The 20,420-nt window shown below is 43.0% G+C and overlaps 1 protein-coding gene across 1 annotated transcript in view; it reads left to right on the top strand.

Annotated features, from left to right (window-relative positions):
• Positions 1-11,281, top strand: part of LOC115108560 (BMP/retinoic acid-inducible neural-specific protein 3-like) — a 38,760-nt gene extending 27,479 nt beyond the window's left edge. The window contains exons 7-8 of the mRNA XM_029633052.2: positions 7,208-7,550; positions 7,695-11,281. Of these exons, the coding sequence (XP_029488912.1) occupies positions 7,208-7,550; positions 7,695-8,483 (1,132 nt within the window). The 3' untranslated portion in view covers positions 8,484-11,281. The remainder of the gene's footprint in view (positions 1-7,207; positions 7,551-7,694) is intronic.
• The last annotated feature ends 9,139 nt before the right edge of the window (positions 11,282-20,420 follow it).

The following is a 20,420-nucleotide window of genomic DNA, read 5'->3' as shown; positions in this document are numbered from 1 at the left end:
AGCATTGCATTTAAATAGTTTAACTTGGGTCAAACTTTTCAGGTAGCCTTCCACAAGCTTCCCAAAATAAGTTGGGTGAATTTTGTCCAATTCCTCCTGACAGAGCTGGTGTAACTGATTCAGGTTTGATGGCCTCCTTGCTCACACACGCTTTTTCAGTTCTGCCCACAAATGTTCTATGGGATTGAGGTCAGGGCTTTGTGATGGCCACTCCAATACCTTAACTTTGTTGTCCTTAAGCCTTTTTGCCACAATTTTGGAAGTATGCTTGTGGTCATTGTCCATTTGGAAGACCCATTTGCGACCAAGCTTTAACTTCCTGACTGATGTCTTGAGATGTTGCTTCAATATATCCAGCAATTTTTCCTTCCTCATGATGCCATATATTTTGTGAAGTGCACCAGTCCCTCCTGTAGCAAAGCACCCCCACAATATGATGCTACCACCCCCATGCTTCGTGGTTGGTATGGTGTTCTTCGGCTTGCAAGCCTCCGCCTTTTCCCTCCAAACATAATGATGGTCATTATGGCCAATCAATTCTATTTCTCCAACAAGTACGATCTTGCAAACCATAGTCTGGCTTTTTTATGGCGGTTTTGGAGCAGTGGCTTCTTCCTTACTGAGCGGCCTTTCAGGTTGTATCGGTATAGCACTCGTTTTACTGTGGATATAGATACTTTTGTACCTGTTTCCTCCAGCATCTTCAGAAGCTTCTTTGCTGTTGTTCTGGGATTGATTTGCACTTTTCGCACCAAAGTACATTCATCTCTAGGAGACAGAACGCGTCTATACTGTTTATACTTGCGTACTGTTGTTTGTACAGATGAGCGTTGTACCTTCACGCGTTTGGAAATTGCTCCCTAGGATGAACCAGACTTGTGAAGATCTACGATTGCTTTTCTGAGATATTGGCTGATTTCTATTGATTTTCCCATGATGTTAAGCAAGGAGGCACTGAGTTTGAAGGTAGGCTTTGAAAATACATCCACGGGTACACCTCCAATTGACTAAAATTATGTCAATTAGCCTATCAGAAGCTTCTAAAGCCAGGACATCATTTTCTGGAATTTTTCAAGCTGTTTAAAGGCACAGTCAACTTAGTGTATGTAGACTTCTGACCCACTGGAATTGTGATACAGTGAATGATCAGTGAAATAATCTGTCTGTAAACAATTGTTGGAAAAATTACTTGTGTCATGCACAAAGTAGATGTTCTAACAGACTTGCCAAAACTATAGTTTGTTAACAAGAAAGTTGTGGAGTGGTTGAAAACAAGTTTTAATAACTCCAACCTAAGTGTATGTAATCTTCCGACTTCAGCTGTAGGTAGGGATAAAGTGACTAGGCAACAGGATAGATAACATGCTGAGCTGTAGCAGCAGGGTGAAAGTGTGTGTGTGTGAGTGTGTTTGTATTGTGTTGGGGTGTAAATGTAAGTATGTGTGAGTGTATGAGTAGAGTCCAGTGTGTGTGCAGAGAGTCAGTGCAAGATAATTTGTAAAACTTATTTGGGTAGCCATTTGATTAGCTATTTAGCAGCCTTGTTTAGCAGTCTTATGGCTTGGGGGTAGAAGCTGTTCATGGTCCTGTTGGTTCCAGACTTGATGCACTGCACTTGGTGCACTTGCCATCCAGTAGCCGAGAGTACAGTCTTTGACAATTTTTTAGGCCTTCCTCTGACACTCTCTGGATAGAGGTCCTGAATGGCAGAGATTATGACCACAGTGATGTACTGGGCCGTATCCATCACCCTCTGTTGCCTTGCTGTCGAGAGCCTTGTAGTTGTCATACCAAGCTGTAATGCAGCCATTCAAGATGCTCTCAATGGTGCAGCTGTAGAACTTTTTGAGGATCTGAGGGTCCATGCCAAATCTTTTCAGCCTCCTGAGTGGGAAGAGATGCTGTCGTTCCCTCTTCACAACTGAGTGTCTGTGTGTGGACCATGTTAATTACTTAGTGATGTGGACACAGAGGAACTTGAAACTCTTGACCCGCTTCACTACAGCCCCCTCAATGTGTATGGGGCATGCTGCCCCCTACGTTTTATGTAGGCCACAATCAGCTCAATTGTTTTTCTGACGTTGAGTAAAAGGTTGTTGTCCTGACACCACACTGCCAGGTCTCTGACCTCCTCTCTATAGGCTGCCTCATCGTCGTTGTGTCAGTTCCTACCACCGTTGCGTCATCAGCAAAGTTGGCGTTGGAGTCATGCGCGGCCTCGCAGACGTTGGTGAACTTGGAATACAGGAGAGGACGAAGCACACACCGTGTTGATGGTCAGCGTGGCGGATGTGTTGTTGCCTACCCTCAGGGGCCCGTCAGGTAGTTCAGGATCCAGTTGCAGAGGGAAGTGTTCAGTCCCATGGTCCTGAGCTTGTTGATGAGCTTGGAGGGGACTATTGTGTTAAATGCCAAGCTGTTGTCAATAAACAGCATTCTTACATATTGATTCCCTTTGTCCAGGTTTGTACGGGCAGTGTGGAGTACAATAGAGATTGCATCATCTGTGGATGTGTTGGGGCGGTATGCGAATTGGAGTGGAGGAAGAGTGTCTGGGATGATGGTGTTGATGTGAGCCATAACCAGCCTTTCAAAGCATTTCATGGCTAAAGATGTGGGTGTGATAGTCATTTAGGCAGGTTACCTTGACGTTCTTGGGAATGATGACTATGGTGGTCTTTTACGGACTTGTTCAGGGATTGGTTCAACATTTCAGTAAAGAAACTTGCCAGCTGGTCAGCACATGCTCGGCGTATGCGTCTTGGTAATCCGTCTGGCCCTGTTAACCTGTTTAAAGGTCTTGCATCAGCTACTGAGAGCGTGATCACACAGTCATCCGGAACAGCTGGTGCTGTCATGCATGTTTCAATGTTGCTTGCATCGATGCGAGCATAGAAGGCATTTATCTTGCCTGGTAGACTCGCGCAGCTGGTCAGCTCACGGCTTGGTTTCCCTTTGTTAACTGTGATAGTTTACATGTCCTGACATGCTGTTGAGTGTCAGAGCCGGCATAGTAAGATTCGATCTTAGGAAGTGTTCGAAATGTACACAATTGTTTCCCGGAAGATAATGGGGTGCTGTCATTCAGGTGAGGTTTAGTATTTTTTTATTTGGTCCAGGGGATGGTCATGTAATTTGTAATCGGTTAACAAACCTAACGCAATGGTAAATCTAAGCGCTGGCGGTAGCGCTGTAGGTTCGGGGGGGTGTCAGAAATATTTGAGCTATTTTCAAAACCAAAAAGTATCAGAGCAGTGCTGGCAGTGGCACAAACTGACTTTTGATGAATAAACCAGTTGTGGGTGTGTCAAGGCTTTGCCCCTCACTGGCCAATCAGAATGTCCTCCATGGCTAAATATGTGGTTTCTTCAAGATGTGTATTTATGGTATTTTATGTAGTTTGTTACACAACTTATAGAAACGAAATAACAAAATGTACACTAATCCCATCTTTGCTCAAATGTTAACTTGAACCTGTTTGCAGTCGACATTGTTCTAAGTAATTGCATGGCTTCAATGGGTAAATATATACATAGCATGTGCTCTTATATGTGTACGCGGACAAGGCCTACTGAGGAGTACCGGAGGTAAGCTTGCTACTGATATAATTGATTTAAAAAAATTCATTTAAACGGTCTTCATTTTAATTTGACTTTAGGCTACTAACAACAAGAGGTCTTTCTGTTGGAGGCTATTTCTTCCTATTCAAGGAATAAGAGGTAGGCCTACCTGTTTGACAGACACAATTATTGCCTACTATCCATAGATCGTCAGCCATTTCCTTCAATCACCATGAACCCGTTAAATATCTCAGTGTCAGTGAGGGAAGGGCTTAATGTGGTAAGTTAAAACCAGGACTCGAATTGGGGTGGTGGGGAGGGTATGTAATGGTATTGTGGCTTTTGTTAAGATCTATAACAACGCTTTAGTCCGTAATGCTATACACAAGCTGTAAAATGCACGGGAAAGATGAGACTCTGATGCATATGGGATATCTTTGGTTTGTCTGTAGGACATTCAGAGGCTGCGCTGCAAACTTCTGTAGCCGAGGAGACAAAAAAGTACTTTGATTGGGAAGTAATGTGTGATTCTGTCACAATCAATTGAAGTTCAACATTTCAACAGGCTATTAAACAACATACTAACTCTAAATCAGTTAGGAGCAATCCAGGAATAATTATTTAGGCTATATTAATATTTCAAGGCTAGCCTGCCATTTAAGAAATACATTGTGAAGCATTTGTGTCATGCTACAGGCTGGCAGGACCACTCAGCATTTCAACAACACATCAATAACAGCACTTCAACAACATGCCTATAAATATAGGCTGTATAAAATAACATTTCCAAAAAGTATTATTTAGAATGAAATAGTAATGAAAAGAAAAATGCCTTCTTAGGCTATACTGTGACATTAATTCTACAGTGCCTTTAAATTAACTTTTAGAAACACGAGTTTGGCCAGTCTTTGGTTTGAGGATCATGCATGCCTGGTTTGTTAATTTAGCTTATCAAATGCTCTTATATTCCCATGCCCTAATCACAGTCAACACAAATCTATTTTGGAACAACAATATCTTGAATAAAATATAATAAATGAGAAAATGACAGTTTCCAGAATGAAAAAAAGTTACAAGTGCATATAGGCCTACCTGATGATATGCAGCTCCTGTGTAATTGAAAAAACAAAAAAACAATAGCCTGTATAGAAATCAAACTGTCCAGTGCTGCAACCTGCCCTCATTCATTATCATGTTCTGTTTTGGTATTAAAAGATTCTGCTTGATTCACGGCCTATGAATGTGCATTTTCTTGTTTTCTTATGGCCCTATACAGCTCATTGAGTGCGGTCTTAGTGGTAAATAGACAGCTATGAATAATATAGATTAAAACTCTTGGTAAATAGTATAGTCTGCAGCTTATCATGAGGTATTCTAACTCAGGTGAGCAAAACCTGGAGAATTCCTTAACATTAGACATTGGGCACCAGCTGTTGTTGACACAAAGACACACCAACCTCCCTTCGTCTTACCTGAGTCTGCTGTCTGGTCTTGACGATGCATAGAAAAACCAGCACGATGTATATCCATGTCCACGTTCAGCCTCGACTCTGAGAAACATAGGATATTACAGTTTTTCAGGTCCCGTTGATGGGGTAGTCTCAAATGTAGCTCAACCTGTTTGTTCTCCAGTGATTGCACGTTCGCCAATAGAACAGAGGGTAATGGCAGTCTATTTTGCCACTGCTTCCTCTTTCGAGTCCCGGGGAGTAGGGCCTGGTCCGGAGTGAGCAGGATGTCCAGAGCTGCCAACTCCTTGAAGTAGAAATGTTTGTCCAATTCGAGGTTGGTGATCTCTGGTCATAGGAAATATGGTGGAGACATTATGCACAAATACAGTTAAGATCAGTGTAAAAACAAAACACAAAAAAGAGCAGAATTGGTCAGGTAAGACTGCTGCTATCCAGGCTGTATCACATCCGGCCTTGATTGGGAGTCCCATAGGGCGGCGCACAATTGGCTCAGCGTCGTCCGGGTTTGGCCGGAGTAGGCCGTCATTGTAAATAAGAATGTGTTCTTAATAACCTAGTTAAATAAAGGTTAAATAAAAAATAATTAATAAAAAATAATAATCCACTGCAGTGCCATCTTCTTACACATTATGAAGGAATAATTTGGAGAGAGAAGTCGATTTATAGAGCAAATAATAATTTGTCTTCTGAGTCGGTTAAAACTACACTTTGTGTTCTAACTTTCACCATTAGTCCTATTGATTTTGCTCTCTAAATGCCTCTTTCACAATATTGTTCTCTTTTTTTCAAAGATGTGTATTTTCGCAGAGTGCATTAATAATGGTATATGTTTTATTTCGTTTTTAACTCACAGAAGCATATTTTCCCATACAAAAGTATGTGGACACCCCTTCAAATGAGTGGATTCGGCTATTTCAGCCACACCCGTTGCTGACAGGTGTATAAAATCGAACACACAGCCATGCAATCTACAAAGACAAATTTTGGCAGTAGAATTGCCTTACTGTAGAGCTCAGTTAAATTCAAAGTGGCACCTTCATAGGATGCCACCTTTCCGACAAGTCAGTTTGTCAAACTTCTCCCCTGCTAGAGTTGCCCCGGTCAACTGTATTGTGGTGTTATTGTGAAGTAGAAAAGTTTAGGAGCAACAGCGGCTGTGGCGCGAAGTGGTAAGCTGCAAAAGCTCACAGAACGGGACCGCTGAGTGCTGAAGCGCGTGGCGAGTAAAAATCGCCTGTCCTCGGTTGCAACACTCACTACCGAGTCCCAAACTGCCTCTGGAAACAACGTCAGCATAAGAACTGTTCGTCCGGAGCTTCATGAAATGGGTTTCAATGGACGAGCAGCCACACACAAGCCTATCACCATGCGCAATGCAAAGCATCGGCTGGTGTGGTGTAAAGCTCCTCACCATTGGACTCTAGAGCAGTGGAAATGCGAGTGATGAATCACGCTTCACCATGTGGCATTCAGACGGACAAATCTGTTTTTGCCAGTAGAACCCTACCTACCCCAATGCATAGTGCCAACTGTAAAGTTGGATGGAGGAGGAATAATGGTCTGAGGCTGTTTTTCCATGGTTTGGGCTAGGCCCCTTAGTTCCAGTGAATGGAAATCGTAACTCTACAGCACACAATGACATTCTAGATGATTTTGCGCTTTCAACTTTGTGGCAATTTGGGGAAGGCCCTTTCCTGTTTCAACATTACAATGCCCACGTGCACAAATCGAGGTCCATCTCGACAAAATGGTTTGTCGAGATCGGTGTGGAAGAACTTGACTGGCCTGCACAGAGACCTGACTCCATTGAACACCTTTGGGATGAATTGGAAAGCCCACTGCGAGCCAGGCATAATCACCCAACATCAGTGCCCGACATACATCACTAATGCTCTTGTGGCTGAACGGAAGCAAGTCCCCACAGCTGTGTTCCAACATCTAGTAGAAACTGTTCCCAGAAGAGTGGAGGCTGTTATAGCAGCAAATGGGAGACCAACTTCATATTAATGCCCATGATTTTGGAATGAGATGTTTGACGAACAGGTGTTCACATACTTTTGGTCATGTAGTGTATAATTGTGCAAAAAAGTTTCTAAATAAACCAATTAAATTCACATCCATTTTAATTCCCAAATGTTTTGTTTTATGTTGTCTGTCTCTCTGTCTACGTCCCAGGCCCCAATCCTACTGGCTGATTCACTTCCAGTCTCTCCTCTACTGTTCTGAGAACAACCAGCTGGGTTCCTTCTCTGAGGAGCTCCACAGCTGTACCTGCAGCTACGAGCACAGCCCTTGCCAGCTGCCCCCACCATGTGCCATCGGAGAGGGTCCCGCATGCGCAGCCTGTGCCCCAGACAACCACACACGATGTGGGAGCTGCAACCCTGGCTATGCCCTAACCCAGGGGGCCTGCAGACCCATGGTGGCTGATTCAACAGAGAACTACCTGGGCTTTGAGACAGACCTACAGGACCTGGAGCTGAGATACCTCCTGCAGAGGGCCGACCGTAGGCTGGAGGTAAATACATGGCTATTTGATTTTGTGAATGATTTTATGGATAAGTTGTAGAGATATTTTAAATGTAATAAAGTTAAGTAGGATCTTGAAAAAGTAGATGGACTATTGTCTTAACAACTTAAACAACTGTATCTGTCCTTCCAGGTCCACGCCATCTTCATCAGCAATGACATGCGTCTGAACAGCTGGTTTGACCCATCCTGGAGGAAGAGGATGCTGCTGACGCTGAAAAGCAACAAGTACAAGTCCAACCTGGTCCACATGCTGCTGGGCGTGTCTCTCCAGATCTGCCTGACCAAAAACAGCACACTGGAGCCCGTCCTCACCCTCTACATCAACCCCTTCGGAGGCAGCCACTCTGAGAGCTGGTACATTCCAGTCAGTGAGAACAGCTTCCCAGACTGGACGGCCACCAAACTGGATCTACCCCTGGAGTGCTTCAACTGGACCCTGACACTGGGCAACAAGTGGAAGACCTTCTTTGAGACCATCCACATCTACCTGCGGAGCCGGATAAAGCTGCAGGGTGCTGGAAGTCCGGCGGGGGCTGTGAACGACAGCCTCTACTATGAGCCATTAGAAATGGTTGACCCTTCACGGAACCTGGGCTACATGAAGATCAACAGCATCCAAGTATTTGGCTACAGCATGCACTTTGACCCGGAAGCAATCCATGACCTGATCCTGCAGCTGGACTACCCATACACCCAGGGGTCCCAGGACACGGCTCTGCTGCAGCTGCTGGAGATCAGGGACCGGGTCAACAGACTGTCCCCCCCAGGTCAGCAGAGACTAGACCTGTTCGCATGTCTGCTCAGACACCGGCTCAAACTGACAGCCAGTGAGGTGGTCCGCATACACGCCTCCCTGCAGGCCTTCAGCAACCGCCTGCCAAACTCTCTGGATTACGAGACCACCAAGCTGTGTAGTTAACAGCTACTATGGAATGACTGGGAGACGTTAAAGCTCAACGGCTACAAGGGGAACTATTGGACGGCTATATGGTATACTGCTACAGTAGTTTGACTTTCAATGGTTTGTTGATTCTCTGGATTACAAGACCTTAAATGTATGTACTTAACCGTTACAGAGACACAATAAGGACATGTGAATTGTGTCTTTTGGCTTTCAGTTGGGTTGTGACTCAATGACTTGTAAATTGTTGAGAGATGCTGGAAGCTGGTGCTTTTTTGTCCACAGAAGACACACAAAAAATCTGACACCATAAACAAAAACAGATCTAGAAAATCAGATATGTAACTCTCTCCACATCCACTTCACCATATTGTTTAAATACAACCCTGCTCATTTATACAGTGTATACTGAAGCCAACTGGAGGGACCTTTTAAGATACATGGTACAGTCTGTTTATTTGTAACTCTTTTACATGTTATTTTGCTTCAGTGACAGTGTACTTCCCATAACGACCAGAATACAGTGGTATCAGTCAGATTTGTAGATAACTTGTTATTAAAACATGGATTAACAACTGTGGAGAATATTTGTCAAACTTACTTATAGCCGAGTAACAGCTGTTGTTACATCTCATTGTCAGACACATTTATTGCAGCAATTAAAACCACTTAGGAACTGAGTGAATGAAATTAAACATGATAGCAGAGTTTGATCAAATAATCATGAACCTCTATTTCATTAATTTATGCGGTTAAGTTATGGATGGTGACCAAGCTTCTCCATCCTAATTAAGTAGACTTTGTAACAGGAACAATTTAATCAATATATTGTTGTACAGTGAATGTGTACGGACACACACACCAAAAATGCAGATATGAGTGAACAAAGCTGAGATTATTGTAAAACTGGTTCCTTTAGGGTTGTGGCTTAAAAACCCACACAGTACTTTCTTCCATTATCTGCAACAGGTTGAATTGGAGCAGACCAGTAGACACCCCAGCTGCCCTCTAGGACCAGGAGTGATGGCCATCCAGTGCACTGGGTCACAGATCCATAACTGCAGTATTCATGTCAGGTCTATAAGGTGCCAGATCTCATTTACTAACATGGCCCGTATCTCATGGTATGGCTGTCCAGCGGAGCAGATGAAGGAGAGGTCACACACCTATGAAGGTCAACGGCTGTCACCTCCATTTGTCCGCGCTCCTCTTATCAAATCCTGCTCATATTAGAAGCTAAACTCGAAAGAGAGTAATGTGGATGAAACAGGCTTGATGCTGAGGTTTTAGTCCAATGCATAACTAAATGTTAGTGTCCTTTGGATGCAGGGGTGTCAGATATTGGGGAATAATTGTTTTCAAAACAGCTAGAAAATGGCTGCCGTGAAGAGATGAAAGATTAAGGTTCTGGTTGTCTCTTTGGTCATTTGACTCCATCCAGAATTATATAATTATTTCTCCAAAAATCATCAGTCCACCCTGCCCACCTACTCCTGGTGAGCTCGCCCCATTAGAGAGGTGAGACAGAGAACAGACAATATCTTCACATCCTCTCACCTCAAATCAACCCTGCAATCAATTAAACATTTCCCCTTACTAAGTAATTGAGCTAAAAACACCGGTGGAATTTTCTGAGTAAAAGGAAATATATGGAAAATAAATTCTGTCTGCCCATTTATTCTTCATGAGGTAAAAATGAAAAGATCCCCAGGTATGTGCCTATAATTATGTTTAATAGCCCTCTGCTCGTTCTGCAATTACCGGGCTCAGTTCTAAAGCTCGTTCTGGTGCTGCAGATGCGGCTGGCTGGCTATAATACATTATTGTGAGTTTGTAAATAGTTGTAATTCATTCTGCAGAGGTCTGGCATCTCTCTTATGAGACACTGAGTGGGCAGAGGAGAGGCCAGACTTTGATGAAGGAACGTCTGACCTTTACTGAGCTGTCAATCAAAAGTGTTAGATATATACATTTGTCTTTTGTACATGTATGGCTGTCTTATTGCAACTCGGTTGCGTGTTATGCTTTCACTGTTCATAATACAGTTACTGAACATGGCAATAAGACATGCCTGCCCGTAGGAGAGGCATACAGTATAGGGTGTGTTGGTAAATTCAATCTTGAGTGCCAGAGTGCGCTCATATTGCAATCTGAGCATTCTGACCTCACAATGTCAGTCAAGCACCCAAGCTAACTGGCTAACGTTGCTAGCTACTTCCAGACACAAATGAGAGAACACCTCACTCTGACCAATTTACTTGCCCTAGCAGAGCTGGTTAGGCTGTTTTCATGTTATCCAGATGGTTGGCGACTGTAACTGTGCTGCTGGCATCAATTTAATTACACTTTTTTGCAGGTGTTCACTGACAACAGCCATATTCAATGGGTGTTGAGGGTTCGTAAATTCATCCGTTATTACGCGCTCTGGCACACTCAGACAAGAGTGCTCTGAGATCGGAGTAGATTGACAGAGTGAATTTATGAACACACCCTTAATTATTCTCAAACAGATAATTATGATATTATTATAAATGTAAAAGAAAGACATGTTACGATGTCACAGACACAATCACATCAAATCAAAGTGTATTGGTCACGTACACAGTTTAGCAGATGTTATAGTGAGTGCAGCGAAATGCGTATATTACTAGCTCCTAACAATGCAGTAAAATGTCAAACAAGTACACAAAATAAAATGTTTTAAACATAACAAGAAATCAACAAATGTCGTAACGAATCAATGCAAATTGCACTGTAACAGTAATCCAAATGCAATGTACACTACCGTTCAAAAGTTTGGGTCACTTAGAAACGTCCATGTTTTTGTACATTTAAAATAACATCAAATTAATCAGAAATACAGTGTAGACATTGTTAATGTTGTAAATGACTGTCGTAGCTGGAAACGGCAGATTTTTCTTTGGAATATCTACATGGGTGTACAGAGGTCCAATATCGACAACCATCACTCCTGTGTTCCAATAGCACGTTGCGTTAGAGAATGATAAGTTTATCATTTTAAAAGGCCAATTGATCATTAGAAAACCCATTTGCAATTATGTTAGCCTAGCTGAAAACTGTTGTCCTCATTAAAGAAGCAATAAAACTGACCTTCTTTAGACAAGTTGAGTGTCTGGAGCATCAGCATTTGTGGGTTCGATTACAGGATGAAAATGGCCAGAAACAAAGACCTCTCTTCTGAAACTCGTTAGTCTGTTCTTGTTCTGAGAAATAAGGGCTATTCCATGCGAAACATTTCCAAGAAATTGAAGATCTTGTATAATGCTGAGTAGTACTCCCTTCACAGAAGAGTGCACACTGTCTCTAGACAGAATAGAAAGAGGAGTGGGAGGCCCCGGTGCACAATTGAGCAAGAAGACAAGTACATTAGAGTGTCTAGTTTGAGAAACAGATGCCTCACAAGTCCTCAACCGGCAGCCTCATTAAATAGTAGAAGGCTATTTAAGAAGGCCAGTTTTATTGTTCCTTTAATCAGAAAAACAGTTTAATGAAGGCCAGTTTTATTGTTCCTTTAATCAGAACAACAGTTTTTAGCTGTACTAACAAAATTGCAAAAGGGTTTTCTAATGATCAATTAGCCTTTTAAAATGATAAACATGTGCCAATGGAACACAGGAGTGATGGTTGCTGATAATGGATCTCTGTCCACCTACGGTATGTAGATATTACATAAAAAATCTGCAGTTTCCAGCTACAATAGTAATTTACAACATTAACAATGTCTACACTGTGTTTCTGATCAATTTGATGTTATTTTGATGTACAAGACATGTGGTTTTCTTTCAAAAACAAGGACATTTCTAAGTGACCCCAAACTTTTGAAAGGTAGTGTATGTGTATATACCGTGCATTCGTAAAGTATTCAGACCACTTTACTTTTTCCACATTTTGTTATGTTACTTGTTCATTTTTTTCCCTCCTCATCAATCTACACACAATACCCCATAATGACAAAGCAAAAAACAGTTTTTTTTTAACTTTTTGCAAATGTATTGAAAATAAATAACTGAATAATCATATTTACATAAGTAGTGAGACCCTTTACTCAGTACTTTGTTTAAGCACCTTTGTAGGGATTAGAGTCTTGAGTCTTCTTGGAGATGATGCTGCAAGCTTTGGCACACCTGAATTTGGGGAGTATCTCCAATTCTTCTCTGCAGATCCTCTCAAGCTCTGTCAGGTTGGATGGGGAGCATCGCTGCACAGCTATTTTCAGGTCTCTCAAGAGATGTTCGATTGGGTTCAAGTCCAGCCTCTAGCTGGGCCACTCAAGGAGATTCAGAGACTTGTACAGAAGCCACTCCTGCATTGTCTTGGCTGTGTGCTTAGGGTTGTCGTCCTGTTGGAAAGTGAACCTTCACCCCAAATCTGAGGTCCTTAGCGCTCTGGAGCAGTTTTTACTTTGCTAAATTCATCTTTCCCTCGACCCTGACTAGTCTCCTGAAAAATATCCCCACAGCGTGATGTTGCCACAACCATACTTCACCGTAGGGATGGAGCCAGGTTTCCTCAAGATGTGACAATTGGCATTCAGGCCAAAGAGTTCAATCTTGGTTTCATCAGACCAGAGAATCTAATTTCTCATGTTCTGAGGTGCCTTTTGGCAAACTCCAAGCGGGCTGTCATGGGGCTTTTATGGAGGAGTGGCTTCAATCTGGTCACTCTACCATAATGCCCTGATTGGTGGAGTACTGCAAAGATGGTTGTCCTTCTGGAAGGTTCTCCCAACTCTGGAGCTCTGTCAGAGTGACCATCGGGTTCTTGGTCACCTCCTTGACCAGGGCTCTTCTCCTCCGATTGCTAGGTTTGGCCGGGCAGGCCAGCTCGATGAAGAGTCTTGGTGGTTCCAAACTTCTTCCATTTAAGAATGATGGAGGCCACTGTGTTCTTGGGGACATTCAATGCTGCAGAAATGTTTTGGTTCCCTTCCATAGATCTGTGCCTTGACACAATCCTGTCTCGGGGCTCTATGGATAATTCCATTGAAATCATGGTTTGGTTTTTGAACTGATTTCCATTGTCAACTGTGGGACCTTATGTGCCTTCCCAAATCATATCCAATCAATAATAATTCAAGTAGCCAACCTTTGCCTTGATGACAGCCTTGCACAATCTTGGCATTCTCTCAACCAGCTTCACCTGGATTGTTTTTTCAACAGTCTTGAAGGAGTTCCCACATATGCTGAGCACTTGTTGGCTGCGTTTCATTCAATCTGCTATCCAGCTCATCCCAAACTATATCATTTCGATTGAGGTCAGGTAATTGTGGAGGCCAGGTCATCTGACACAGCACTCCATCACTGTCCTTCTTGGTCAAATAGTCCTTACACAGTCTGGAGGTGTGTTGGGTCATTGTCCTGTTGAAAAAGAAAAAATTGTCCCTGTAAGCACAATCCAGATGGGATGGCGAATCGCTGCAAAATGCTGTGGTAGCCATGCTAAATAAGTGTGCCTTGAATTCACTGTCACCAGCAAAGCACCCCCACACCATCACACCTCCTCCTCCATGCTTCATGGTGGGAACCACACATGCGGCGATCATCCGTTCACCTACTCTGCGTCTCGCAAAAACAGGGCGGTTGGAACCAAAAATAAAACATTTGAACCCATCATCTAATGTCCATTTCTCATGTTTCTTGGCCCAAAGCAAGTCTCTTATTCTCATTGGTGTCCTTTAGTAGTGGTTTCTTTGTAGCAATTTGACCATGAAGGCCTGATTCACGCAGTCTCCACTGAACAATTGATGTTGAGATGTGTCTGTTACTTGAACTCTGTGAATAATTTATTTATTTGGGCTGCAATCTGAGGTCCAGTTAACTCTAATGAACTTATCCTCTGCAGCAGACTTAACTCTGGGTCTTCCTTTCCAGTAGTGGTCCTCATGAAAGCCAGTTTCATTCTAGCGCTTGATGGTTTTCGCGACTGCACTTGAAGAAACTTTCAAAGTTCTTGACATTTTCTGGATTGACTGACCTTCATGTCAAGTAATGATGGACTGTCATTTCTCTTTGCTTATTTGAGCTGTTCTTTCCATAATATGGACTTGGTCTTTTACCAAACATGGCTATCTTCTGTATACCACCCCTACCTTGTCACAACACAACTGATTGGCTCAAACACATTAAGAAAGAAAGAAATTCCCCAAAATGTACTTTTAACAAGGCACATTTGTTATTTGAAATGCAGTCCAGGTGACTACCACATGAAGCTGATTGAGAGAATGCCAAGACTGTGCAAAGCTGTCATCAAGGCAAAGGGTGGTGTAATGAATTTCCTCCTCTTCTTCCGAAGAGGAGAGGCGAACCGGATCAGAGGACCAATATGCGGCGTGGTAAGTGTCCATGGTTCTTTTTTAATACGTTAAGATACACATGAACAACTGACTACAACAAACAAGAAATGTGAAACTCAAAACAGTCCTATCTGGTGCAAACACAGAGACAGGAATAATCACCCACAAACACACAGCGGCGCCGGACAGGCGGGAGGCTCCGGCAGCGGCAACGGACAGGCGGGACCACCTGCAGGGAGGAGACAGAGAGACAGCCTGGTGTGTGGGGCTGCCACAGGAACCACCAGGCTGGGGAGACCTTCAGGAGGCTTGGTGTTAGGAGGAGCCTGAAAGACCGGGCTGTGGGGGAGCACTGGATCTCTGGTGCGCAACCTTGGCACCACTTCCCCAGGCTGGACAACTACTCTAGCCCGGACCCTCCAGAGTGCAGGCACAGGTTGAACCGGGCTGTGGGTAAGCACGGGAGATCTAGTGCTTACTACACGCACCTCTCCCTTTGGCTCCACTCCCACATTTGCCCGGCACGAGCGGAGCGCAGGCAGAGGACGCACTGCACCCTCCCAGCGCCCCGGAGACACAGCACGCAGAGCCGGCGCAGGATAACCTGGACCAAAACTGCGTACCGGCGACCAGACCCGCTGAGCAGGCACCATACGCCCTGGCTCAATGCCCACACTCGCATGGCACTCTCGGGGGGCTGCCCTATAGCGCACCGGGCTATGGGCACGCACTGGCGACACCGTGCGCTTAACCGCATAACACGGTGCCTGACAAGTAATGCGCTGCTTATCATAAGCACGAGGAGTGAGCTCAGGTCTGCTACCTGGCTTAGTACCACACCTCGTGTGCCTCCCCCAAAACAATTTGGGGCTGCCTCTCGTACCTGTCGCACTGCCGTGCTGGCTCCTCATATTGCCGCCGCTCAGCTTTCGCTGCCTCCAGCTCTGCTTTGGGGCGGCGATTTTCCCCAGCCTGTGCCCAGGGTCCCTCTCTGTTCAGTATCTGCTCCCATGTCCAGGAGTCCTGTGATGCTGGCCGCTGTTGTTGCTGCTGCTGCTGCTGCTGTCGTCGCTGTTGTTTACCACGCCGCTTGGTCCGAGTTGGTTGGTGGGTGATTCTGTAATGAATTTCCTCCTCTTCTTCCGAAGAGGAGAGGCGAAACGGATCAGAGGACCAATATGCGGCGTGGTAAGTGTCCATGGTTCTTTTTTAATACGTTAAGATACACATGAACAACTGACTACAACAAACAAGAAATGTGAAACTCAAAACAGTCCTATCTGGTGCAAACACAGAGACAGGAATAATCACCCACAAACACACAGTGAAACCCAGGCTACCTAAGTATGATTCTCAATCAGAGACAACTAATGACACCTGCCTCTGATTGAGAACCATACTAGGCCGAAACATAGAAATACTCAAATCATAGAAAAACAAACATAGACTGCCCACCCAACTCACGCCCTGACCATACTAACTAATACAAAACACAGGAAATAAAGGTCAGAAGTTGACAGGTGGCTACTTTGAAGAATCTCAAAATAAAATAAAATATATTTTGATTTGTTTAACACTTTTATGGCTACTACATGATTCCATATGTGTTATTTGTAATGTTTTCACTATTATTCTACAATGTTGAAAACAGTAAAAAAAAAAAAATCCCTTGAATGAGTAGGTGTGTCCAAACATTCGACTGGTACCGTACATGTAAAGTGGGTAAAACAGTAGGTAAACATTATTAAAGTAACTGGTGTTCAATGGACATAGGGCAGCCGTCTCTATGGTGCAGAGTAGAGTACCTGGTGGTAGCCGGCTAGTGACTGTGTTTAAGGTTTCACGCATGGTAATGGGCGGAGTGTGAGAGGCATAGAGATAAGTCAATCCCGGTCAATTGCTTACAATTGCTAGCAATTGCTACACTGACCAACCTTGTTGCATTCCTCATTATTATTTATTGTAATTGTTTTATTTTACCTTTATTTAACCAGGCAAGTCAGTTAATTAAGAACAAATTATTTTTTTCAATGACGGCCTAGGAACAGAGGGTTAACTGCCTGTTCAGGGGCAGAACGACAGATTTGTACCTTGTCAGCTCGGGGGTTTGAACTCACAACCTTCCGGTTACTAGTCCAACGCTCTAACCACTAGGCTACCCTGCCGCCCCAGCATGTTGGATACATATTCATTAGATGTGAAGACTGTTATATATATCAAATCAATTCTCTTTGTGTAATTATTCTGTAATTAAATGAATAGTAATTAACTAGGAAGATGTGGCACCGAGTTTATAGAGTTTAAATTTCCCGAATGTAACTCTTCAGGCATTTTATCATCTTATTGATTACAGTCTTCTAATGTATTGTTACCTCATCAGTCTCATTTCTGAACGTCGCAAACCCTTGGATATTTGCACGAACCCGAGCATCAAATCATTAATCAGCGATATACAAATTGGCTTAATTATTTACTTACTAACTAATCAATCACAGAATTACATAAACACACACACAATAGGTCATACATTGGTTACTAACATGATAGGAATAAAAAGCCCATAGTGGATGAAACCAATACGACGGCTTGGTAGACAAAGGAAAGGGATGGGGACAGTTTAAGAGCGGGAAACTCAGAGTGGACCCACTGTAATACAGTTCATAACTACACTCATATAAATGCTAATATTTTGAACATGAACAGCCGCTCATTAGAAAATTAATAGCAATTTACATATTTACAAGTGTATGCCTTTGTTGTCCTTCTCTGTGATCGTCGGCCCGTGTGCTGGATAATAGTAAGTCGACAGAAAGCCTCTGGTTTGTCCACCAGAGATCAAAGTATGTCGTAGTTGTAGGTTGTTATCATGGCTACGTCAGAGTACCATTCGGAAATGTTCTTAGATCAGACGCGTTTACCAAACTAAAGTTGTAGTTTGAACCACTTCACACACCAGCATCACCAGGCGTGTTTTGGTCTAATGTAAATGTTGTCGCAAGTGGGTTTTATACTTTTAGTAGAAAAGGGGGCGTTCCATGATGCCAATGTAAATGTCTGTGCTCACGGGGCGTGGTCACTGACCAGTTAAAACTTTATATGAAAACCCATACTCTCATTTAGAAGGATAACATCACATTTCATTTTTTCAAAAGTATTCCTATACTCAATCATTTATTTTGTACAACATTCAGATGCAAACCCATAATTGAGAAGTGTATACAAAAAAAAGAAACAGTAATGTGTGTTTCCTGTCCTTCATGAGGTCACCAAATGAAACAAACTCAACATTACTTTTCCTTAAGTGTCCACGGACCACTCCAACTGCTTGGAATACAGAAATGCTGTTCAACGATTCAACCTTCTGACGTTACCCTACTGCAGTCTTTTTCTGTCGTAACAAAGCGATTCTCAACTTTCAATTTGGCCGAGTGGGGTAAAGAGTTTTAGGTAGTTCTGACCGTCATAAACCTGTGGTGGGAGTGAGAGAGAGAGAGAGAGAGAGAGAGAGAGAGAGAGAGAGAGAGAGAGAGAGAGAGAGAGAGAGAGCTATGAATCTCACCCAAAAAGGGCATGTTGTGACAACATTATACAATTAAGTCATTTATCAGACTATAAGGGTTTATGGAAGTTCAAAGAGAGTGATAATGAATGGTGCTGCTCGGTCTGCTTTTTTGAAAAAAGTGGAGGGTCACTATCAGAAAATCAAAGCACAGATCTGAGACAACAACTGAGCTTCCTGTGTTCCTAACAAACACAAAGTGTAAAGAAAACATTGCACCCTGGTCGATACTCAACTCAGTTTTAATGGGTAGGCTGCGTGGCAACCATTGTACTGTGACACAGGAAGTAAGATCCCAGGTTTCCGACAAAACTTTCCCCTCCTGGGGACCAGGGCAGTATATTGGGAATAGCAAACACAAGAAAAAGGTAACCGCTGTTGGCCGATAAATCAATAGTCTGCTTTATTACCTGGCAGAACAACAGGTTCTGCAGAGATCAATAATTACACTTAGGAGGCTCCTCTGGCATTTTGTCCCCCCTTCCCTTCACCCTGACCAAATGAGACTAGATCAGAACCAATTTATTACTGAGATGTCGATATCCGCCTGTGGATTGTATAAACTCAAGTCAATCCTGATTTTTATTTCCAAGGATGATGCATTTTAAAATTACATTAGTTCAGGTGTCGGTTTAGCAAACTCCATTCCTCAGCCACTCAGGCTGTGAACACAAAACCCCCAGCTGTGAGGAGAACAACAAATAACATATGTTCATATCTTGACGATGCTGTGAGAAACAGCTAAACTCCAACATGAATATAGAGTTTCAGACAAGAGAAGTAATAATAATAACTTCTAAGTGAGAAACTCATAATTTTTCCCTCAGAGTTGTTTCTGCCTGTGGGGAAACAGTGTCTTGGGACCCAGAACAAAGTGCCTTTCAAAATCAAACCACAGTGAGGGGAGAGCAGCATGTTTTCAGTACCAGAAAGAATTATACCACATGCACACCCAAACCTCTTACAAAAGAGTTCTGCAGTGGCAACGTTTCGCAGTAACAAATACATAGCCTATAATTCTTCATCACCAAAACCCTAGCACCCAAACTGTTCTTGTTGATCTCTACATTTACAGACAATGTAAGAAAATTAAAGGAAACACAAAGAAAACAAAGTAAAAAGAACATGCAGAAGTGTTTTTCCTATGAATAGGAATATTCCAGGGTTATTTCTCCTGATGCCATCAAGCAAAGGTATTCCCACAGGAGGCTCAACACCTGTTCAAAGGTATGCTGTTAGATATGCTAGGCTGTAACCAAGAGTTACTGGAACCACCACATTAGCATTCTATCCCTAGAGCGCACCCAGCAAACCACTTTTTAAATGAACAAAGGGAGAGAGGGAGAGAAACGGACAGAGAGAGAGAGAGTGAGAGAGAGAATGCTCCAAGCTGCTATTTAACTCTGACTTATGGCTGAAGAGATATACATGGGCATGTTGTTTTGTGAGGTCTTTCCCGAATATTCCTTCTCCTGAATTTCAAAGAAAGGTTAGATAACATAGAAATGAAAGAGAGACTGGTTGAGGGACAGGTAGAGAGAATTCAGCTGTCCACATGCCCCTCCTCAGTTCATTAGAATGCATTACAAACATACTATATACTGTATATGGAAGTTGTTTGATCTTGAAAGCAGTGCATGGACAATGGGCTTGAAGGTCTTGTATGGAGGAAAGGACGATTGAGTCTGAAGCTATCATTCTTCCTGGTGTGTTGAGTGAGTGTTTGTGATGCAGACAGAAACCTAATCAGCCCAGGCCTACCCAGAGACATTTTAATGCACAATAGAATTGCTTTGGGGGATCTTCAAGCCCGTTTTTCAAGCATATTGTATTAGACAGTGTTTTACTATGGCATGTACTCATCACAGGATGTATGAACATAGTCATTTAGGATGCAGCCTCAGCTGGTGAGTCAAATAATTTACCTGGTATATCCAATATTCTTTGAAGTAATTTTCTAAATTCTTTGAAGTGACTGAAGTCTCCAGGTAGAATTGACAAATGGGTCAGACACATAACTTACTGCGTTATTTGTTTTGTTAGTACTGTACTGTAGCCTATTCCAGGTTACAGAATCAAATTT

Source organism: Oncorhynchus nerka, linkage group LG24, assembly GCF_034236695.1.
Source record: "Oncorhynchus nerka isolate Pitt River linkage group LG24, Oner_Uvic_2.0, whole genome shotgun sequence".
NCBI lineage: Eukaryota > Metazoa > Chordata > Actinopteri > Salmoniformes > Salmonidae > Oncorhynchus > Oncorhynchus nerka.
This window is presented reverse-complemented; position numbering and strand designations above follow the sequence as displayed.